At 37.2% G+C, this 24741-nt stretch overlaps 1 protein-coding gene across 4 annotated transcripts; it reads left to right on the forward strand.

Moving 5' to 3' along the window:
• Window positions 1-2626: 2626 nt before the first annotated feature.
• Window positions 2627-23747, forward strand: CKAP2 (cytoskeleton associated protein 2). 4 transcript variants are annotated; one of them, XM_069467686.1, is made up of 12 exons: window positions 2629-2690; window positions 4096-4184; window positions 4290-4501; window positions 6003-6440; window positions 7345-7429; window positions 10694-10769; window positions 10885-11753; window positions 12372-12576; window positions 14813-14983; window positions 17191-17260; window positions 22015-22246; window positions 23108-23747. In XM_069467686.1, exons 4-12 carry the CDS (start codon window positions 6371-6373, stop codon window positions 23361-23363), a joined length of 2034 nt encoding a protein of 677 aa, XP_069323787.1. In that variant the 5' UTR covers window positions 2629-2690; window positions 4096-4184; window positions 4290-4501; window positions 6003-6370; the 3' UTR covers window positions 23364-23747. The 4 variants fall into 4 exon arrangements, with proteins under 4 accessions (XP_069323788.1, XP_069323789.1, XP_069323787.1 ...); XM_069467687.1 differs by lacking the exon at window positions 4096-4184 and having other exon boundaries at window positions 2627-2690; XM_069467688.1 differs by lacking the exon at window positions 4096-4184 and having other exon boundaries at window positions 2627-2690; window positions 10697-10769.
• Window positions 23748-24741: the final 994 nt, after the last annotated feature.

Here is a 24741-nt window from a genome sequence, read left to right on the forward strand (position 1 = left end):
AACATTCATAATGTTAATATAGACCTCATGAATTTACTTTAGAAAATGTTTCAATATGTAAATCTTCCATAGTTTAGCTGTTTGTTGGTCTGTCCATGGCCACTGCTCACACCAGCCAGGCCACCACCACTAGCCCTTCCATTTTATTTATGTATTTTGCCTTATAAATGCAGCACTTATATTTGTCCTTCTACAACTAACATACATTTTTCTTTTTAGGATTATTTGCTTAGCGTGTTTTCCCAAAATAGAATTACTGTTTTAAGGGGTAGAAACACATTTTAGAAAGGCAACCAGATATTGGTGATTGACTTAGCCAGGATGCAGTGTCACCAGCAAATTGGTCTCTTCCCAGGACAGGTAGCTCTGACTAAATAGTCATTAACATTTTTGTTAATTTTTACTACTTGACAGTTATTTTAATTTTGTTTCTTTTTTCCCTCACTACTAAGGCTATTTCTCTATAACTTTTAATCAAAAGACAATCATTATCCTAAAGAATGGCTAACAATGTATGAAAGTTGAATATCCTCCATTTAAGAGCATAGAAATATTACTTTAGACCAAATTAACGCGGGTCATAAGAAGAGGTCCAGGAAAGGAGACCAAGAAGTAGGCACCATTGAGGCAGCAGGACAGCCAGGAGGGCGTGGTGTCCTGGAAGCCAAGTGAAGAAAGTGTGTCAGGGAGGAGGAAAGGAAAATATCTCTTAACATGTCAAGTGCTAGCGGGACCAAGAATTGATTGCTGCTTTTAACCACGTGGAGTTTGGTGACCTTAACAACAGTGGGCCCAGTGGAATTCAGGAAGAGAAAATCTTATTGGAGTGGTTCCAAAAGACAAAAAGGGGAGAGGAATTGTAGATGAGGAGTAAAGACACTCTTTGAGGAGTTTTGCTGCAAAGAAGAACAAAGAATTGGTTGGTAATAGGAAAGAGAAGTGGGGTAGAGAGGAATTTTGATTTGTTTGTTTTTAAGGTGGAAGAAATAACAGTATGTTTGAGTGCTGATGGCAATGATTGAGGGCAGAAAATTGATGTATGAGAGAAGGGAGACTTGTTCGAGCAATGTCCTTGTATAAGGGAGAGGGAACGCACAAAAGAGCGTCAGAAATGTTTCTTAATGGTGGAGGAGAGAGGAGTATGTGAGTGCAGGTGTGCAGAGGTGGGTAGATACTGTGTTGGGGTTCTGGGTTGTTAACAGTTACTTAGAGGAGGAAGCGAGGCTGAGAGAGAGGAGGTACGGATGCAGTAAGGAAGGTATGATTGCCTGGCCCACTTGAGGTTCCCTGACATGCATGTAAAGTGAAACCGGGGTAGAGTTTCTCCAGCCCACTGAACAGCAGGGAGGAGGGAAGAGGCAGATTTAAACAGGCAACACTAGGCATTGCCAAGGAATGGATTGAGAGCAGAGAGAGGGAAGTGTGTAAGCAGGCCTGGTGCTAGACTCCTCTTCTTTTCTGAGAGACCTGCTCTTTCTGCCTGGCACCTGTAAGATTTTCGCCTCATCCTGGAGGTTCAGAAATTTCACCTGGTGCAAGAGGTGGGTATCCTTTTTTGATGTTCTGCCTGTGAGTTGGTGAAGCTTTTTAATTTGAAGATTCAAGGTTTTTTTTCTCTTCAGAAAAGTGTTCCTCTATTATTTATTTGATTATTACTTCTGGTCTTTTTTTTTTGCCCCTTGAGACCTTATTATTTGTTTATTAATAAGCCCAGCAGAGCTGTCTGTCTCCCATGTCCTTACCTTTTCCCTCATGATGGTCATTTCTGTACATTTTTAGACTGAATTTTGTTTTCTTTTAAGAGTGACCATTCACTTTTCCAGTTCTTCTATTTGGATTTTTAAATTGGGAAAATGTTTTTGAATGTTCTAATTGCATCTGCTTGAGAGTTCTCGTTCCATTTTTAATATCGTTTTCTTCTATTACATTCCTGAGCTCTGCACTCCATAGTAGCCCCCTATTCTGGTTCATCTTGGTCCTTCCCCTTTGAGCTACTGTTTCCATAAGTGGCTTAAGATCACTTTTGCCTCTAGGTATCAGTGTATATGAGATCCACCAACACCTGTGCAGGTCAGCCTATCAGGGGCTTACATGGCAAGAACTGGCAGGTGTTTTTGTTCACGGGACCAGAGGTAATTAGGTCAGTAGGTTTGAAAACCTCTCTTCAGAGTCATGTCAAGAGAGCCCTCTCAGTCTCAGCCTACTTACCCATTCAACAAATATTCAAGAAATATTTGCTGAGCACTTACTATGTGTCCTGCACTGTTCTGGGTATTTCAACTCTTCTCCATTGCTGCTGGCAAGAGAAACAGCTGGTTTCTCCCAATTGGGCTGAGCTGGGACTCTAGGGTAAGGCAAGTGAGGCACTCCTCCCAGGGGCAAATTTAAGGGGCCACCAAAAAACTCATTCATCAAGAGAAATGATATTTTAAATCATTTAAAAAAATCAAAATTAATGCAAAAAATCCATGATAAATAAAATATCCACTTTAAACAAAGGCAGAATCCAACAGGCCAGGATCAGAGTAAGCAGAGTGCCTCACTCACCTCCCCTCATCTCAGTCTTTCAGGTCCAAAGCTGCCTGCCCACGTGGGCAGAGGGCAGATGGCAGGCTCATTCTCTGCTCCCAGGGCTCCACATCCACCATAGTCATGGAGTCAGTGGTCTGTTGCCAAGCTCCACAAGAAAGGTAAGGCTCTTTCTAATGAATATAAGCCATCTCTTCCCCACTGAATTGAATTGACCTATTCTAAAATTCTGTGGGTATTTTGGTCTATTTCTAAACTGTCTGTTCTGTATTTCATATTTTTTAATTTATAGCATGACCTTATGCCCATATAACTAAAGGTTCTTTGAAAACATTTTATTGGTTGTAATATGCCATCATTGTATATCACAATACCGTCATTTCTTGATTTTTGAGCATTAGATTGTTGATAACTTTTTAGCCTTTTTTCCCCCCATTGAAAGTAGCATGTGACTAAGTGTCCTAATCAGATGTGGAAATGTGCATTTTTGCCTGGGCTTTGCAATGATCAAAATGCTAGGCAGTGGGGACATGAAAACGAGGTTATGTTTTTTGCCCCTGAGGAACAGTCTGTAGTACACAAATAAGAAGATTGACATGATAGCTGGTGGGATAGACAATTGTACAAGAGTTTCTTATTTCTAGGCTAGAGCCAGGAGAAATGTCACATGTCTTAGATATGCCAAGAAATGAGAACAGAGGCCACCGCACTGGTCTGGGTGATCCATCCAAAGAGGAGAACAAGGCATGTGTATTCTCAGGGTACTCCAGACAAACAGAATCAACAGAATTTATTTGGTTTTATAAAGTTATCCTTTGAAGAGCAAAAGATTTTCATTTTGATGAAGTCCAGTGTATTTTGTCCTTTAGAGTTCATGTTTTTTGTCTCCTGTTTAAGAAATTTTTGCCTAACACAAAGTCACTAATATTTTCTCCTATGTTTTCATTTGGAAGTTTCGGAGTTTGGATTCTTACATTTAGGTCTATGGTTCGTTTTGAGGTTGTTGAGTTTGAGGTTTTTTCTTTTTTTTTTTTCCAACAGTTTACCCCGACAGAGGTTTTTTGTTTTTGGACAAGGGTTGAAGTAAGGGTCAAAGTTAATATTTTGCACGTAGATATCCAGTTGCCCCAGTACCATTTGTTGGAAAGATTATCTTTCTCCTCTGTTGTCTTAGAAACTGTAAAAATCAATTGGCCAGATAGGCTGGATTACATTTTTTGGAATCTCTGTTGTATTTCATTGATTTTGCTTTACATCAGTAGCACACAGTCTTCATTGCGGTGGCTTCACAAGTCTTGAAATCAGGTAGTGTTAGTCCTCCAACTTTGTTCTGTTTCCAAATTGTTTTGCCTACTCTAGATCCTTTGTATTTCCATTCAAATTTTAGAACTTGTCAATTTCTATAGAAAAGCCTTCTAGGATTTTGATAGAGATGGGATTGAATAGATTAGGAGAAAATGGGCATCTTAACAATATAGGGTCTTCCAAACCATGAGTGTGTTATATCTCTCCATTTATTTAGGGTTTCTTTAATTTTTCTCAGCACTATTTTGTACTTTTCCACAGAATGTTTTTACCAGAACTTCCTACCTTCTGAATCCAATGATTCCTTTCAATTTCAATCCTACTGGACTTCTGCAGCACCCAACACTGTGGTCAGTTCCCTCTTCTTCAGCCTTTCTCTTCCCTGGACTTTGTGCCATCACCCAGTCATCATTGTCCTTCTATCCTTTGGATTATCCCACCCTGTTCTCTCACAGGTGCCTTTCCTGCTTCTCATGACCACAGGAGGAACAACTGAAGCTAATCACTGATACTCCAGGTGCCTACAGTTTATGATCAGCTATGTTGGCAAAGATCTGTTCTGGAAGAAAGTCTTTGGATGTTTTAGAAAAGAGTCTGCCTTACTTCCAGCAATTGTGGGATGATGATATTAAAAAGTGTTTCAAAAAGTATACCGTCCTTGAAGTGGGTGAGTCTGGAGATTAGGAGAGAATTGCCATATAGGAAAATCTAGCAGTTTTGCAGGTTTTCCTACTCACCATCTTAGCCTATTGATATCTCCATGGTATCCTTTGAGTCACTTTCTTTTTTTACCATGCCCTCTTAAAAAAAATTATTAGGTGAAATTCACATAACATAAAATTAACCGTTTTAAAGTGAACAGCTCAGTGGCATTAATATATTTACAATGCCACACAACTACTACCTCTATTTAATTCCAAAACAGTTCCATTACTCCAAAGTAAAACCCCTTCCATGTTAAGCAATCTCTCCCCAGGTTCCCCTACCATCACCCTCTGACAACGACCAAACTGTGTTATTTCTCTATGGATTTCTCTATTCTGAGTATTTCATATGAATGGACTCATACCATATGTGACCTTTTGTACCTGGCTTCTTTCACTTAGCATAATATTTTGGAGGTTCTTGAGTCACTTGTCAACTGTTCTATTTTGTTAAACTGTTCTCCACCACTTAATGGGAGTCCCTGGTTACCCAATCTGGTGAAATTTAGGAAATGATCAACAGTAGTGACAGCAGTATGTAAACAGCAGTGATGTCTTAAGGATGGTGATGGGCACTGTTTGGCTGTTTGTTCTCCTACAAGTGGCCATAAGTGTAGGCAAAGTTATGCTAAAAAGGGGACATTTCATCAAGTAAAAAACTATTGAAAATTCCAAACCAAATTCCTCATTAGCAAGAAGCAACCATAGGATGTCAGAAGAAGAAAAGGAGACAAAAGTGGGAAAAACTGACCATCAGACCTGGGAAAGAGAGACAGGGGAAAATCACATCCTCCTGCCTCTGCCCCCACACTTAAAACCTGGCTGGCTGGAACAGAGTTCAGTCCAGCCTTAACTGCAGTGATCAGACAAGAGGGAGAAATGTGAACCCAGTCCTTAAAACCAGGAAGGCATAGTCCAGATTCTCCCCTAACTTCTCCATTCTCACCCCTAGGACCTTATAGCTCCGAATTGTTTAGTTCTGTCTTGTGTATTGGGTATTTATGTGGGTTTTACGAAGGTGATATTTTTAGACGACGAGGACTGAAAGATTACGGCAGCACACAAATGCACAAAATCTACAACAAATGCTATTTTATCTTCACAGGAGGATTATATGTAACCTTGGGGAAAGGGTGGGCTCTATTCTCAGTTTACCCGGTTCTCCTTCTTTCCTCCCTTTTTTGCACCTGATAATTCCGTAGTATAAAGGAATGGAAAGTAGATCCCCAATTTAGTTCCCCTTTGCAAACATGGACAAAAAACTTCTAAGCCTGTCTCCTCATCTGTGAAACAAGAGATGATAACCTCCCACTTCAGAGTTACGATGCTCAAAATGAAGGAATATTTGTGAAAGGGAAATCCACATGCTTTTGGTACGTGTTTATGTCCTCAGTGAACACGCTGATGTCTGGTAAGAGGCGCAGCCAACCAATACTTTGTCTTTTTCTCGTCTGCCTTCCTCAGTGGACTGTGAGGGTCTGAAGATGTGTCCTATCTTGGATCTTGGTCAACCTAGTCCCGCTACACGGTGGGGACTTAGAAGGCCGACTCATTCCAAGTCCTGGACGAAGAGCGTTATTTAGGTTTGAAACCTGCAGACTTAGCTCCAACCGAACAGGGCACACGCCAGGCCCGCCCCCGGCAACGGCAGTCCAGGCTCCGCCCCCTGCGCCCATTGGCCCATTCAATTCACGCAGGCACCAATGGGCGGAGGCGCAGCCGCGCCATCACAGCCAGAGTCGAACCGCCGTCTGCAGTCTCCGCCGCAGAACCGCGAAGGAGTCTGAGGTGGTCAGACCCGAGACATAAGCTCCGACCCCCGGCTGCGTGCGATGAGCACCCCGGCCGTGCCCCAGCACCTGCAGCTGCCCCCGAGTCAAAGGGCCCAGCCCGCGTTCGAAGGTGAGGGGCCGCGGTGGCGGCAGCGGCGCGAGCCGCTTGTTTGCTTGAGGGTACCCGGCGCGGCGCGGGTGGACACGGGCCCAGCGGCCAGGACCTCTGGCTTGCTGACCAGCTTCACCCCTAACCGGTTGTGGGAGAGCCCTAAACGGGTCGTTCGGCCTAGTCCAGTCGCGTTCTTGGCATTTGTGGAACGGGTCATAAGAGGAGTGTCTGCGGCTGCGGAGAAAGACCTCCTGCGGAGGAATCCGCTTAGCGGGGGCCATGCGCTAGGCTCGGGTTCAAACCCACTATTGGGACCCGGGGTCCGCGTGGGCTAGGCTGGGCGAGCGCCCAGGCCGACTGCGCCTGCGCCGCCCCCCCCCCCCCCCCCCCCGTGCCCCCATCTCCTGAATCAGAAGCAAATTTCCTGGACGGGCTGGGATCAGCTGATCTGTTGTTTACAATTTCACACCTTCACCTTGGACTCTGTGGAAACCTAGGGTTGGATGAGTTTTAAAAAATAATATTGTTATTCCTTTGTTATACACATGGGAAAACAGAAAAAAGAAATTCTCACCTAACCCAATTCTGGTAAATTAGAACTTGGGAGTCTAGAGTTTCTCATCTCTACCATTTAATTTCTTAAAGCTTGGCTTTCAGTAACCGTATGCTGAAAATGATTTTTCACAGAAGAGAATGTGATTCTTATGCAGAATGGTGGTGAGGACCTTTTATGGTAACAACGTCTTATTAATGGGATTATTTCTCAAAGGCAATATGGAATTGGGAAATTTTCTGTTATATAGAAGATGTGATCTCAAGTGGAACAGTAAAATCTTCGTATAGTCAACAGTATTGCTGTTTTTGATGATTATTTGATATTTTAACTTGTGTTGACTTGTAGCTCTTTCCTTATGTTATTTAGATCAAAGAAGACAAAAACTCAAGGAACATCTCTTGAGAAGAAAAACATTGTTTGCGTACAAACAGGAAAATCAGATAGTATCTAGGTGAGGTCAAGTTTATTTCTTTTCAGTTCTGTAAAATTGTATCAGAGCTGTCCAAAAAAAATGTAATGTGAGCCACATCTGTAATTTAAAATTTTCTAGTAGCCACATTTTGAACATTTTTTTAAAAGATGAAATTTAATAACATTTTAATTAAACCAATATATCCCCAGTAGTATTATTTCAACATGTAATATTAAAAAGTACTGAGTTATTTTACATCCTTTTTTGGTACATCTTCAAAATTTGGTATATGTTTTACACTTTCAGCATATCTCAATTTGGAGTATCCACTTTTAAAATACTTAATAGCCACATTTAGCTAATGGCTACTTAATTGGATGGTACAGCATTAGATCATGGCTTTCTGTATAAATTCATAATTTAAGAGAAAACAATTTGAAAGCAAAGTATGTATATAAACCAGATTATTCACTTATGGTTTACACAGTGCTACAACAATCAGTCTTTATATAATTTAGCAAGGATTTTACCCAGTATGTGGGGAGTCGTTATTCAGGGAAGGGGTGAGTGGCCCTCCCAAATGCTTGGAGATTATTTATTTTAGTCTCAACCCTCTATAGAAATATCCTTGTATTATTTCGTTAAAATTTTTTAAATGGTACATAGTTGTGGCAAAAACAAAAACCCATGAAAGTAGATGAAGCAGAAAGTCCAAAGGTTCCCTTACTCTAGAGATAACTAATAACATCCTTCCAGGCTCTTTGCATCTAAGAATAAGTACCTGGGCTAAAATCTGTAAGTCTCCTACTACAGCTGTGTAACTTCAGGCACGTTACTTGCTGTCTTTCAGTCTGTTTACTTATATTAAAATGGGATAGTAATGCATACTTCTTGAGGATTAAATGAGATAGTGAGTGCATGGTGTTATGCTTGGTATATAGTGAGAGCCCAGTAAGTGGAAGTATTTTTTAATAATCTCTCAGTGACATTACATACAGTGGACTGATTCTTGGAATAGTTAATTCTCCTGGTTTCCTTAATTTTCTTTCAGCATCATTGTCATCCTTACAGGTTAAAAAAAGTCTCACTTTCATCTGCACTTCTTTATGTTAGGTACTTTATTTATTGATACATTTTGCTTTTATGAATGCTTGATACCCTTTCTTATGGGAGAATATGGTCAGATTCTGCTAATTTCTAGGAGATGGAGCTGGTAGGACTTAGTGATGGATTAGGTATGGGATGTAAAAGAAAGAATGGACTTAAAGGATATCCTGAATGTTCCAGATTAAAGAAGGCTAAAGAGACGTGACAACTAAATACAATACTTGACACTATACTGTCTCCTGTATTGGAGGGAGGAAATGGTATAAAGGACATTGTTTGGTCAGTTGGCAACTAAATTGTGGACAATAGGTTAAAAGTAGTGTATCAAGATAAATTTATGAATTTGATAACTGTACTGTGGTTATGTAAGAGAATGTTCCTATTTTTAAGAAATATTTTGGGATAAAGAGCCATGGTGCATGTTACTTACCTTTAAATGGTTTGGGTAAAAAATTGTATGTACTCCATACACATATTTGGAGGGTGTAAATGATAACACAGATGGGATAAAATGTTAACAGTAAGCAAATATGAGTAAAGAGAATATGGATATTCTTTGAACTATGTATATTTTTGCAACTTTGTATAAGTTTGAAATTATTTTGACATAAAAATTTAAAAATAATTTCTAACTTTACATTAATAAGTAGATTTAGTTTAGAATAAACATTTTCTCCTTCACAAATCTTATATTTTTTTGTTTAAGACAAAAAGATGATCTTAGGTTTTTGGTTTGAATAACTAAGTGGATGATGATACCACATATTGAATTGGGGAAGACTGAGGGAAGAGCCAGGGTATCAGGATTTCTGTTTTAACTTAAGTTTGAGGTACCAACAAGATATGCCAAATAGTTATGTGTCTAAAGTTCAGGGGAGGGGGTTAGAGCTGGATACATAAACAGAAATTATTAGTGTAAAGATATTTATTTAAAACCGTAGGATAGAATGAGATTACTAGGGAGTAAGTAAATGAAATATTCAAATAAGTTGTTGATTCTTTACTGCATATTTAAATAAGGAATCCAACAGGGTCAAGGGTTTATAATACTCTTAAACATAATAGGAAAAAAAATTCTAAAACATTATGGAGCAGCAAATTATTAAATAAGACAACCCATCAGAGTAGCAGCTTTTCAGAATTAAACAGTTGTATTTCACAATCTGTAAAGTGTGGATATGCTAAGACTTCTTTGTTTACATAACCCTTCTGAGGGCAGTTTTAGAATAACAAGATAGAATAGGATTATATATTTTCATTTAAGTCTCCACACTGGACAGGTGAGTACAATGGGTTCTCCTTGTCATCCTGAATTTTTGGCTAGCAGTTAGCTACCCAGATACGCTGTTCAATGGCACATTTTGATCCTTCTTCACCATCATCAAAAATGTATATAGTACAAGCCGTGTCAAAGCTTTGCCCCTTCTCCAAGCTGACTGGGCAAATAGATGTGAAAGGCAATGTAACCAAAATTATTAACTATGAAGGTACCAAATTTTATTGATTATAAAATGTACTTTTTTTCCACATTTTAACATGATCTCTGAACTTGGGATCTATCTTAGAATCAATGGCATGTCTAAACGACAGTATTTTTTTCCTGTCTTCAGAGTACACAAAACTGTTAAAATTACCTGCTAAGAGATTCTCGGGGCTTGTATTTGCCAGGTTTATAACTGTGAAAATGAGTTTAGGTCAGATTCTTGAGGAAGCATTTGCTTTGGATAAATAGCCTAAATGCAATACCACCTAAAAACTAAGGTCCATATTCTAAATGTATCCTAATGTAGATTAAGCTGTAAATGGTACATGGTAGATTTTGGGTTTCTTTTGGGAGGGCTCTTTTTAAAAATTTTTTCAATGTGGTATGTCTGTTTCTAAGTACTTAAAACTAACCCAAGAAGGTGGTATTAATAAAGGTTTATTCAAAGACTTGTTTGAGTGACTAGAGAGGAATGGTTTGGAATAAGTTTATCAAGTGTTTACACATTCTATGGGGAATCCTAAGCCATTTGTTTGCACTTTAAAAACTATTAAGTCTTGCTTAGGACAAATAAATCTCAACTCGAGTCTTGATTAAATTTAAAATATAAAATTATGAGGTCTGTTAATTGTTAATAATTCCCTATTCTTCTTTCCAAAAAGGAAACCATCTTGGTACAGGATTAATTAATTATTTTATTTTATGTTTTTTAGTAGAGGCCACAGAGTAGCGACTTCTGAGAATCAAGTCCAAGAAGGGACAAAAGTTCTGAAACCTAAAACAAAAATGGTAAGAGGTGGACATAACACTCATAACCTATCTCTTTTGCCCGTTTTCCTTTTCTAAACTCTTTCTGAAAGAAATAAGTTCTGAAATACTGATTTGTTTTAAATAACTCTTTTAGGCTGATAAAGAAAATGTCAATAGACCTCCAGGAAGCAAAAATAATACAATAGTGGAAAAAAATTGTATTCCTTTAAAACCTTCTAATGAATTAGCCAATTCAACTATAGTAATTGACACGGATAAATGTGAGGATAATAATAAAACTCTGCAGTTGTTACCAAATGAAGGTGATCCCCAAAGTCAACATATGACATTAAGCCAGGCATTTTACCTTAAAAACAACAGTAAAAAGAAACAGATAACTACAGAAAAATCAAAGCAAGATGCTAACATGCCCAAGAAACCTGTGCTTGGATCTTATCGTGGCCAAATTGTTCAGTCTAAGGTTAATTCATTTAGAAAACCTCTACAAGTCAAAGAGGAGAGTTCCGCAGAAACAAAGAAACTTTCAACTACTATCATTAAAGCCACCAAGCCTCAGCCTATAAACACCAGCAGTGTCAAAGTGAAAAGTGATAGACCCTCAAATATTACTGCTGTCACTAAATTTGTGCGCACTACATCTCAGAACACACAACTTGCGCGACCTCATATTAGAAGTCACCATGATAATACCCAGGACTCCATGAAACAAGGCATCAGTAGACCCTCTGGCAACATTACGATCTGGAAAAGGCCTCATGAAAAAGAATTATTACAGTCAAAACCAGTTTTATACAGTGTCAAAACCAGTTCTTCTCAGGACATAAAAAGAAATAAAGTACTATCAAGAAGCATGGCATCTGAAATTGTAGACAGGCCTGCTTTTTCTTCTAATACCAAACTGATGGAAAAGTCAAAACTCACTGACCAGCGAAGACATACCATAGCAAAAGCAACTGTTAATGATAGATCAGCTCAGCCCAAAGAAACCTCAGAACAGAGAAAGTAAGTAGATGTAATTTTCTTTATTTTATTACTTTAATTTCAATAGAGTATTATTGTGGGTTTGGTTTGTAATTTCCTTGAATGTATTAGAATTTTCTTTCATGGTTTTTTTCTGTCATATGCAGGCAAATTTATGTTGTGAAACAATATAATCTAAAAGTTATTGTGCTTAAATGTGTTTTATTAGGCTGCGTTGTTTTGTTTTTAAGAGATAGGGTCTTGTTCTCTGGCTGTGGCTGGAGTGGCACAATAATAGCTCACTGCAGCCTCCAACTCCTGGGCTCAAGTGATCCTCCCACCTGGGTCTCCTAGAGTGCAGGCACTACAAGCATGAGCCACCATGCACAGCCAGAATGCCTTTTTTAATCTAAATTAAATGCTTAATAATAATTGGGAAATATTTTATAACCTCTCCATTTAAAAATGCATTTGTGGGGTCTTTGAGCATGTAATTGACATGGGTATGTTTTATTTTTCTTGTATTTCAAATGTGTATTATGTATATGCTACTAGTATAGAACTACTTAAAGATCTGAAATACTTTCTAACTTTTCCTGTATTTGACAGAGTTCTATCAGCAATATCAAAGTAATGTTTATATGTTGCTTCTAACTGCAGAGCTCATCTGAATGAGTGGAGAGCTGGCAAAGGAAGAGTGCTGAAAAGGCCCCCTAACTCAGTGGTTACCCAGCGTGAGCCTGAAGGACAAAATGAAAAACCAGTTGGGTCCTTCTGGACTACCATGGCAGAAGAAGATGAACAAAGATTATTTACTGATAAAGTAAACAACACAGTTTCTGAATGCCTAAACCTGATTAATGAGGTAGAGTCATTATCTTATATTTGTATAATATCTTACAGTTTGCAAATTACCTTCATAAACATTATCTTACTATATTGTCAATCTTTTTGACAAGGTGATGTCAGGGATATTATGTTGACTTAACATTAATTGTGAGATTATTCTCACAGTCAGTTAATTGTGAGATATACTGCCTCATTCATTCATTGCGAGATTGTTAGCTTTTAATTGACTGGATTTTTCATTGAGTTCATATTAATACACAGATTGAGTATCCCTTAGACAAAATGCTTGGGAGCAGAAGTGATTTTGGATTTTTTTTGGATTTAAAAATATTTGCATATACATAATGAGATATCTTGGACATGTGAGACCCAAGTCTAAATACAAAATTCATTTATGTTTTATATACATCTTTTACACATAGCCTAAAGTTAATTAATTTTGTGCATTAAATTTTGTGTACATTGAACCATCAGAAAGCAAAGGTGTCACTGTCATCCACCCATGTGGACAATCTATAGTTGTTTGTCATCACCATTATTCCTGACTCTGAATTTATATGCTACCTATAAGCAGTCATTTTCTCACACTTAATCACACATAAGTACACATAACAGTAAAAAATAGGACATACCATTAATAGTGAAAAAATGTGTTCAGGGTAAGTAAGCAGGATAGTAACATTACCAGAATACCTGTATCAGCTGTTAGATAGTAACAAACAATGGCAGGCTTTCAGTCTCCACCTTTGATGCTATCTTGTGATTAAAAGGTTACTGTACACTGTCTTTATTTTTTTATGTGAGAAGAAACATCAGAAGCAGTTGTGGGACCAGGAATTGTGTCCTCTAGGGTTGAGGAGGCATTCTGGTAGAGGGGTTTTTTAAATGTTTTCTCTAGAGTCACTGCCTCATTAACAATAGTTTTTGTCTTAGAAGTCTCTTTTTGATTTTACAAACTGACATGATTTGTTGTTCTGTTATGAATTCATGCCACTCTAGTCCTTCAATAAGTCCATTATAGGTGATCACCATGTTGTCAATGAGCACTTTTTCTGCAGTGTTAACATCATCATCTTCATCGTCATGTCATCATTCAAAAGGTTTTGGATTTTGGAGCATTTCAGATTAGGGATGTTCAACCTGTATCAAAGGAATAATTAGGTTTTCTGCCTGAGTTATAAATATTGTTTTCCTCTAATATGTTAACATAGAATAGACTGGGATGGATATTTACTTTTCACATCTAATATTTTGTTTCTTACATTTATTAAATATATTCACAAATTTTTTTCCACTCATTACATATTTTACAAAGGATGGGGACCCTGCAAGCCTTGGGGCCACACTGGCTTTCTGGATCCTTGACTGCAACCTTTTGACTGAATCCAAATTTTACAGAACAAATCCTTTTATTTAAAGAGGTACAGCAGAGAAAGATGAAGCTTTTCTTGCCTCCGTTGTTGCTCAAAAAAGAACAGTCTGAAAATAAGAAGGCTGCAGGTTCTCATCCCTCAGAATTTTGCTTATTTGGACCAAAATCCCATAGGGAAGAATAATCAACTACAGAATATTTGCTTTATTTCCTTGCTACTCTTTAATCTTATTTCGGTCACTCACTAGTGTCTAAAATCCACAGCAAGACTGAATGCAAGGTATGATTTCAAACCTTACTCTACTCTTCATGAGCATCTTTAAACCTTTTGTGGTTCTGAGGACCAGTGAAAGTTACAATCATGAAAACTCTGATTCTATTCTTTTCTGGCCAATTGAGGTTTTTTTCATTTTGATAATATAGAATTTTTCTGTGCTGCTATTTACCTATATATAATTCTTATATAAACCATTATAGATTTATTTCAACCTTAATGTCAAAACCTGACAAAGATAAGGGGAAAAAAACCCTGCAGACTATCCTTGCTCATAAATGTTTGGTAGAAAGTATTAACAAATGGAATCTCACAATATATAAGAGGATAAATATCAAAACCAAGTAAAGCATTAGTCATTTTTTGCTAATAAATATCCCAACTAATACTTCATTTTTGCTGCCTTATGCTCATGGCTGATATGCTTCTTGTTAGCTATTCAAAGTAAGTTTGGGGTAAGGAGGATGATAATAGTGAATGTTTTTATGACTATCTATCAACTTTTTCTGCCTTTATCGCTTATCTTGATTATAGTAGACCCAATTATTAATTGTTCTCAGTTTGTAGGCTAAAATACATCACACTCATTATTTCTTGCTGTTTTAGGGATGCCCAAAAGAAGAAATACTGGTCACACTGAATGACCTGATTAAAAATATTCCAGATGCCACAAAACTTGTTAAATATTGGATATGCCTTGCACGTACTGAACCAATCACGAGTCCTATTGAAAATATTATTGCAATCTATGAGAAGGCCATTCTGGCAGGGGCTCAGGTGAGATTAAAATTTGCTGATCTTTATTATTACAGTGTAGACGTTTCACAATTATTTTGGACCACATCACAATGTAACTTGATGATATGGTTGTATACGTACTCGTAATGAATGTTTAAAGGCCACAAGGATTACATTATAAAAGCTGTTTCTTAGCCTTCTAAAACTTTGCTCCTATACTAGGGATAATCAGACATTAGGAAATGGATATAAGCTGAAATGTAAATTTAATGAACCTTTCTATGAGAAATATTTTAGCGTGTCATTGTGTACATTTCCTGGTTGGGAAATTTATCTGGGAAACTAAATTTTTAATATTAAAATTTACTTTTTGAATATAAAACAAATGGAATTAAATTAGCTTTTAAAATGTTATCAAACTCTCATGGTTTTATGAGAGAACTCTTTCACTTTAGGCGTATACCTGAATGTATTCAGTATAAATTGGTCCTGCCTACATATAAATGATAATAAACTAGTTTCTCTAACATGATTACTACCATGGTGGCTTGATACCATACCTCTCTCACCTTTTCTAGTCTGTTGATATACAAAGCTTTGGGTATGGAATAAGTCATTTCTCCAGAATTTTGTTTGGTTGGATTTTGTTTGTTTTTATGGATAAGTGTTCCTAAAACTTACTTCCTTTTGACCAAGTTTCTCAGAAACACATTCTTGGAGATTGTTTACATAGAAAACTTTTTTTAATTCCTCTATTTAGCCTTTTTAAAATAAAGGTCTATTCACTTTAGTCTCACTAAATCCAACAAATGCTATTTGCCTTTTCACCTGAATCAAAAATCCGATATTCAGCAGATAGTCTCTCAGTGGCTATCATATGTAAAACTCTTTCTAGAAGGTTAATTATATTAACAGAATGCTACCTGGAACGGAGTGTTAGGTCTCTACTACGTTGACTCAGAAAGGACATTACTTAGGGCAGTTTATTGCAGTGCAGCTAGGATACAAAATTGGAGCCAAGGCTCACATAGAAAGCAGTAATGTAAAGAGAAAGATAGGAAACTAGAAACCAAGAATCAAAATTAGCCAAGACAGCCAGGCACGGTGGCACATGCCTGTAGTCCCAGCTACATGGAAGGCTGAGGTGGGAGGATTGCCTGAGCCCAGGAGTTCAAGTCCAATCTGAGCAACATAGCAAGACCTTGTCTCTTAAAAAAAAAAAATTTAGCCAAGAAAATTGAAAAGGTAACTGAGGATTTCAGGACTAAGTTCTGGAACTAAGACTGTGAGCCAGAGCTTCCCTTACAATATCTTGAATACATTGAATGGAACATAATAAGTGCTTATAACATCTGTCAAATAATGGACACAGTAAATTTTTTTTTTATTTCAGCATATTATGCGGGTATAAAAGTTTAGGTTACATATATTGCCCTTGCCCTCCCCCACCCAATCAGAGCTTCAAGCGTGTCCATCCCCTAGACAGTGCGATGACATCGCACTCATTATGTATGTATACACCCATCCCCTCCGCCCCCCACATCTGCCCAACACCTGTTTAATGTTATTCCTAAATGTGCTCTTAGATGATGATCAGTGAAACCAATTTGATGGTGAGTATATGTGGTGTTTATTTTTCTATTCTTGGGATACTTCACTTAGTAGAATGGGTTCCAGCTCTATCCAGGAAAATACAAGAGGTGCTATATCACCATTATTTCTTATAGCTGAGTAGTACTCCATGGTGTATATATACCACATTTTATTAATCCACTCATGTATTGATGGGCACTTGGGCTGTTTCCACATCTTTGCAATTGTGAATTGGACACAGTAAATTTTTGAATGAATGAAATACATCAGCCTTAAGCTGTTCAGAGATACATTTAAAACGTGAAACAAAATATAATAACTGAGTTTCAGTGTAGAAAAAAAATTATTAAACTTAATATAACCAGCTCTTTATCTCTTCACTAATTTTGTTCATACCAGGCAAGCAGCAATAGTTAACAAATGCTTAAGAAAAAGTATGAAGGGAATTTTCAAACTGATGAAATTCTATCCTTTAAGTTCATTTTTATTCTATCAGTGTTCTGAGAAGCATGGTTTAAGTTCCATGGCCTTATTTTAAAAAACTGTATGAAGTTTTAATCACTGGTTTTAATATTTTCAACTTGGACAACCTAGTTAATGTCTGAGAATGTAAAACTTATATGAGTATGCTTTTTTCATTATAAAAAATTAAGCCTATTGAAGAGATGCGACACACAATTGTAGATATTCTAACAATGAAGAGTCAAGAAAAAGTTAATTTTGGTAAGTTTCAGTTTCTTTTGTTTCCTTCAAGTGAATTGTGATTTTATTAAGTTTCTTTGCTGAACTTTTTTATCATTGTTATTAAATTACTTTTAAAAATATATAGGTTCTTTCTTTGTACATACTTCTGTTGACCTACCTCTAAAATAAGTGGCTTTATGTAATATAAAGAATTTTTAATTAGGAGGTCTGGTTTAAAACCCAAATTTGTCGTTTACCTCTCTAGGCCTTAATATCCCATCTTAAAAATGAGGCAGTTTGATGATGATCTCTAAAGACCTTTCACCTATTAAATTCTGTGATCTGTTGTATGCTGTAAAAAAAACTCATTCAAGAATTCGCTTTGCTAGATAGTAGATTCATTAACTGTCAGTCATATAAAAGGTGTGAACATTTTCTAGATACAGATGAAGGTTGTGCCAATTACTATGACGTTAGGCAAAAAATTAACCGCTGATCTGTAAAATGGGGATTATTGGGACCACTGAATGAAATAATGTTTATAAAGCAAGTATCATAGTCTGTATACACATAGTAAATTCGTTAAATTTTAACCATGAATAGTAATTAACACTTAAGTAGGAAAGGAAATCAACATATAATTGTAAGCTAATTGGTACCCATGTTTACAAAAATTATTTCTAATTTTTTCCTATAACATTATATATCACCTAGTCAGCAAATATTTCAGTGCATATTATATACAGTCTGTTTGTAGCTGGTTATTTTCTTTTGATTAATTTTAACAAAAGTCAAACAGTTTAATTTTTTTTTTTTTTTTTTTTGAGACAGAGTCTCACCCTGTTGCCCGGGCTAGAGTGCTGTGGCGTCAGCCTAGCTCACAGCAACCTCAAACTCCTGGGCTGAAGCAATCCTACTGCCTCAGCCTCCTGAACAGCTGGGACTACCTACAGGCGTGCGCCACCATGCCCAGCTAATTTTTATATATATATATTTTTAGTTGTCCAGCTAATTTTTTTCTATTTTTTTAGTAGAGATGGGGTCTCGCTCTTGCTCAGGCTGGTCTCTAACTCCTGAGTTCAAACAATCCACCCGCCTCAGCCTCCCAGAGTGCTAGGATTACAGGTGTGAGCCACTGCGCTCGGCCTCAGTTTGAATTTTTTAAGGCTTTTGTTATACGCTATCAAATTGCTTTCCAGAGCAGTTATAGTACTCTTACTTTTTTTTTTTTTTTTTTTTTTTTTTAAAGATAGTCTTTCTGTATTGCGCAGGCTGGAGTGCAGTGGCTAGTCACAGGGACCGCAGCCTTGAACAACTCCTGGCCTCAAGCCATCCTCCTGCCTCAGCCTCCTGAGTAGCTGGGACTACAGGCACACACCACTGCACCCAGCTGTGTACCCTTATTTTTAGTACACAAAACGAATTTAAAATGTAGAGACCTAGGTCAAGGGCTATACTTTAAATAAAAGCAAAGATCATACTGGAATTCTAAATTGTGTTATGTAAGTTTTTGGTTATCTGTTATTACCAGAAAAAAAAAAACATACCTGTTCAATGCGGTTAATATGTTAATGGCTGTGTTCCAGGAGGTCCTACTTCTGTTGGCAGTTATGCTTTGTTCAACAGGGATTATTTCAATTTATGGTGACTGTTAATATGCACTTGGGAACAAATGGAAGATGTATATGATCTGATCTTACTAATAGTGTTTATTGAAGGAGCTTGAGAAGGAATGGTCAGGGAGAGAGGAAAGAAACTCAGGAAAGGCTAGTATGCCAAAAACAGAAGGAAAAGTTTTAAGAATCACCCGATCATGTCTCTTACTCACAAAAGACAGCAAAGTGGAAATAAAAATTTCATTAAAAAAGCCTTCTTCCTCATAATTCTTACTGGCTGTAAAGATAGGTGGAAAGATAAAACCAGTATTTAATCTGATTAAGTTACTCTCTGTATCTTATTTTTCCTTAATAGAATAACACTAGTTTTTTCTAGCAAGTAGGATATTTGTTAGTCGTCAGTTAGATGGGGGAAAATAAAAGCTATCCATAAACTGTTGGCTTTCTGAAATGTATAATTATAAGTGCTGGATATAAAACCAATTTTATAAATCAAAGTTACTTGTAAACAGCAAGAGAACTTATGTGGGAAATATAAGCTAAGTAATACTAGAAACAAGCACCACTTGGGTGTCTCTCAGCTACCTCAAACCCAAATATCCAGACTTGAATACCATTTTTCCCTAAGTCTGTTCCTTATCTCAATGAGTAGTGCTGTCAAGGTGTCCAAGTCAGCATCTTGGTGTGATTTTTTTTTTTTTTTCCCTCTCTTTCCTACCTCCCAATCCCTTTTCCCTAGCCAATCAAATTCAGTTTAACTTCCTAAGTATCTCTTAAAATCCATCCACTTCTCTCCATCCTTACTCTCATTACTTTAGCCAAGATGACCTACAACTCTTACCTGGACTACAGTGTAGTTTCCAAACTCAGTTTCTTACCACTCTGCTCTTGCTTCATTCCAGTCCATGTCAACACTGCAGCCAAAATGCCCTGTCACTCATCTGCTCTAATTCCTAACTCTAGCTTCTTCTCGTTACTTTCCCTCTCCCCAACATCCCTGAATTTCTCTCTCTCTCTCTTTTTTTTTAATTTTCTACAAGGGATTATACCATCTTTTCCCTCCAGAACTCTCCAAGCTAGTCTTCTACTTTTTCTTAACCTAATTGCCACTTATCCTTTAGACTTTAATTCAAATCTTACTTCCTTGGAGTGGCCTTCCTTGATAACTACCCTGATACACCTTCCCTTCCCTCTGTAACCTAGGTTAGAGGTACCTGTTTTGTGCTCCCTGTTTTTTCCCTATGCAGTATGTGATGTACTTGATTGCGTATTTTACTGTCTTGTCTTTACACTGTGAACTTGATGTTGATAAGGACAGTGTCTGATCTTCCTGACCACTGTATCTCCAGTGCTAATGCAATGCATGGCATATATTAGGCACTTAAATATTTGTTGAATTAATAAATCTATATTCTGTCTTTCTTTTTTTTTTATTTCTTTTTTTTTTTTTGAGACAGAGTCTTGCTCTGTTGCCCGGGCTAGAATGCCGTGGCATCAGCCTAGCTCACAGCAACCTCAAGATCCTGGGCTTAAGCAATCCTTCTGCCTCAGCCTCCCGAGTAGTTGGACTACAGGCATGTGCCACCATGCCCAGCTAATTTTTTTCTATATATATTTTTAGATGTCCAGATAATTTCTTTCTATTTTTAGTAGAGACGGGGTCTCGCTCTTGCTCAGGCTGGTCTCAAATTCTTGAGCTCAAGCAGTCCTCCCACCTCGGCCTCCCAGAGTGCCAGGATTACAGGCGTGAGCCACAGCGTCAGGCCTCTCTCATCTTTTTAACTTCTACTCACTAAAAAAACCATAGTTACATCATTTCAGCAAACGTCTCTTAGTAAAAATCTTTAATAATTTTGCTAATAATTAAATCCAGAGGTCTTTTCAGTTCATTAGATATACCAGGATGTATCACAAGTATTTCCCATCTACCATGTTTTATTTTGAACTCTGTCTTCTCTCATTGCTTCCCCATACCCATTTCTCTCAAAAAAGAAAATGAAAAAACCCTCCTCTCTTGTTAATGACTCCTAAGCAAGAAATTTTAGAAGAGATGTTCCTAAAACATGTGCATACTCATTGAGACACAGACATGCATTCATTTGTTCATTAAGTTCTCACACAGAAATACTTCTCGGCCGGGCGTGGTGGCTCATGCCTATAATCCTAGCACTCTGGGAGGCCGAGGTGGGAGGATCACTCAAGGTCAGGAGTTCGAGACCAGCCTGAGCAAGAGCGAGACCCTGTCTCTACTAAAAATAGAAAGAAATGATCTGGACAGCTAAAAATATATACAGAAAAAAATTAGCCAGGCATGCTGACACATGACTGTAGTCCCAGCTACTGGGAGGCTGAGGCAGAAGGATTGCTTAAGCCCAGGAGTTTGAGGTTGCTGTGAGCTTGATGCCACGGCACTCTAGCCCAGGCAACAAAGCAAGACTGTCTCTCAAAAAAAAAAAAAAGAAAGAAAGAAATATTTCTCATTTGCACCCTTCCTTCCTATCTGACCTCTTACTAACTTCCTTTGGCTATTACAATCAGAGTGTTACTTTTCATTCCCTGCCATCCTAAACAGTCTTTTACATTGACCAAATCTAATTGTCTCTCTGATGAATATTTTACCAAACTTCTTGCATATAAAGCTCATTACAGTCCAGCCCCTGCCTACCTATCTGAGCTCATCACCTCCTGCTCCCACTCCCATCTTGCTTCTTACCCTATATTCTAAACACACTGCTCTTTAATGTTATCTTAATAGACAATTTTCTTTTATGCTTCATACCAAGATTGTCTTCCTCGGTCTCATCAAGTACTCATTTTTCTAGACTCAGCATAAATGTTACTTGTGAAGCCTTCCCTAGCCACAAGAAAAAGTTAGTTCCTTTTTATGGGTTTTAATAAACCTTTGTTCAAGTGTGTCTCTTCCATGGCATGTAAATTTAAGGTACAGGGATGATTTCATTCTTACATTTGTATCTATAATCCCTGACACATACAAGATAGTAAATATTTGTTAAATAGCTAGCAGCAGTATTTGCTTAGAAAAAGTAATGGTTAGGAGATGGCAGTTTTGTTCTTTTATTTTGAAACTTTGGCCAACTAGGAATAACTTTAATGTCTTCTGATTTTGTTCTTAAAATTTGGCCAAAAAAGCTTAACCTGTACATGTATTTTCTATAGGCGAAAATATTGAGGTTTGTGCAACCAAGGAACAAGTCCAAGACATCAAGTGTGAAGATATAGGTGTTAATGTAGAGCCAGTAAAATCAGAAATAGAGAATAAACATCATAGAGATGTGCTATTTCAAGATTGTGAAAAAGAGCCAACCAATGATGTTAAAACCCCCAATACAGGAACTAGGGGAAGTTGCTTAATTAAATATAATGTATCTTCTACACCATACTTGCAAAGGTAAGCTTTTAAAATGTAATGTGGTGTGATTTGTATTCATGCTTAGGGATAATAAGGTATTTTTAAATCTTTGAGATAGTTTCAGATTAGAACTACCACTTATTAATATAGAAAAATTTTCAAACAAATGGAATGTCATTGGAACATTTTACCTTTTTAATACTATATTTGCTTTCCTTTTCTTTAAATGTTGTCATTTTGAAAAAGAAAACTTTTGGGCCGGGCGTGGTGGCTCACGCCTGTAATCCTAGCACTCTGGGAGGCCGAGGCGGGTGGATCGCTCGAGGTCAGGAGTTCGAGACCAGCCTGAGCAAGAGCGAGACCCCGTCTCTACTAAAAATAGAAAGAAATTATATGGACAACTAAAATATATATATACAAAAAATTAGCCGGGCATGGTGGCGCATGCCTGTAGTCCCAGCTACTCGGGAGGCTGAGGCAGTAGGATCGCTTAAGCCCAGGAGTTTGAGGTTGCTGTGAGCTAGACTGACGCCACGGCACTCACTCTAGCCCGGGCAACAAAGTGAGACTCTGTCTCAAAAAAAAAAAAAAAAAAAAAAGAAAAAGAAAACTTTTACATGATTTTACTTTCATCGCTGTGTTATTAACAACAGTTGGTCTTGGAATTGAGGAATTAAGTCAATTCTACTGATACTCAGGTATCTATTATGTACAAGTTGTAACAACAAATAGAGAAAAGAGTAAGTTCCTCACTACTTGCAGTACCTCTTCCTTTCCATAAGACAACCAATCACATGCTTATAACATACAAGTTATAGTATGATAAACAGCATGAAAGTACAAAGTAAAAATGTTGTTAACATGTTTTAGAATTCTAGGAATAATTTTGTGTTTTTTCAGTGTAAAAAAGAAGGTGCAATTTGACGAAACAAATCCAACATTTAAAGAGCTGAAGTTCTTAACACCAGTGAGACGTTCTCGACGTCTTGAAGAAAAAACTTCTAAATTGCCAGATATGTTAAAAGACCATTATCCCTGTGTGTCTTCATTGGAACAGTTAACAGAGTTGGGAAGTGAAACTGATGCTTTTGTTTGCCGCCCTAATGCAGCACTGTGCAGGATATACTCTGAGACTGAAACAACAGAAGAGAAATAAAGCTCTGATAAGAAATAGGGTTTTTATTATTCCTGGGGTGTTTTGTTTTATGTAGCTTTGAATTTCCCTAGTATCTGGAGTTGACCAATTACCTGTGGATCCTAAGTATTCATGGCAGGGAGCTCCTTTACTAACATTCATTTTATAGCAGGAGTTGTGCACAACCCAGACTGTTGTGCCTGTGTCCCGTGGACTGCCTCTGGGTCTTCACTGTCACTTTTCATCAATGATAGTGAGTCTGCACCTGTAGTCTCTTGGCCTCTTTCTTTTGATTGTACTTGAGGCTACCAGGAAGGATTGTTAACTACATACCCCATTTGTAAGAAAAGGTACTTTGTGTAAGAAAGAATAGGTGCTAAATTTAGTGGATATTCAAAACATTAATCGGAATTCCTTTTGTAACTTGACTACCTAAAATTTAAAAATTTTAACTTCCAAAGTTTCATTTGATAGTTTATAAAACTATTAGAGTGGAGTTAGGGAGGAATATAATATTTAATAAATATCATTCTAGTTGGTAACATTTCCAAAATAACCATCACTTACACTTGCTTTCTTCTCCATAATATAAAAACATCACTGTTAAATCATGTCCCCTGAAACATGACAGTTACATACAGTAAATAGTTTTCTTCTCCCCACTCATAAATACCACCAATAATATTGTTTTATAAGATCCCAAACTAATACTTAAATGGCATACTTCCTCTATCAACTCTATAGTTTCAAATAAGTGAATTTTTAAGTGTAAAAGATGAGTTTAGAAACTATTTATGTAATATGAATTTGATTAAATATCACATACATAGTCTTATGTTCATTTCATTTGTATAATATCTCTGTTCTGTTTATTGTCTCATGTTCTAGAGAGTAGGATTTTTATTTTTTAACTGTGTACCTAATACTTATATAATAAATATGTCTGTATAATGATGTCCCAGTGATGTTTATTTCAACAAATATTTTATGAAATGCAGTTGAACCACAGTGAATGAATTTGAGCTTTGCTTTTGAAATACATTGTAGTAAGATTTGACTTGGGGTTTTTGACACATGAATTAAGTATATGCTTACTGGTGAATTTCCTTTTAAAAAATGATCATCAAACTACTTATCTAAAAATTAGTTACACAACTTTTTTCACTTTAATAGAAATAACTATCGTCTTTAGTTTTTTTCATACCTTGTATGATGAATAACCCAAAATATGTTTGGGGGTTTTTTTTTTTGTTTTTTTTTTGAGACAGGGTCTCACTCTGTTGCCCGAGCTAGAGTGCCATGGCATCAGCCTAGCTCACAGCAACCTCAAACTCCTGGGCTCAAGCAATCCTTCTGCCTCAGCCTCCTAAGTAGCTGGGACTACAGGCATGCGCCACCA

Source organism: Eulemur rufifrons, chromosome 4, assembly GCF_041146395.1.
Source record: "Eulemur rufifrons isolate Redbay chromosome 4, OSU_ERuf_1, whole genome shotgun sequence".
NCBI classification, from domain to species: Eukaryota; Metazoa; Chordata; class Mammalia; order Primates; family Lemuridae; genus Eulemur; species Eulemur rufifrons.

Coding starts and splice junctions, on each gene's coding strand:
- CKAP2 (XM_069467687.1), top strand. CDS start 6,371: ATGAGCACCCCGGCCGTGCCCCAGCACCTGCAGCTGCCCCCGAGTCAA. Junction 11,754..12,371: donor GAAACCTCAGAACAGAGAAA/GTAAGTAGATGT, acceptor TTCTAACTGCAG/AGCTCATCTGAATGAGTGGA. Junction 17,261..22,014: donor TCAAGAAAAAGTTAATTTTG/GTAAGTTTCAGT, acceptor TATTTTCTATAG/GCGAAAATATTGAGGTTTGT.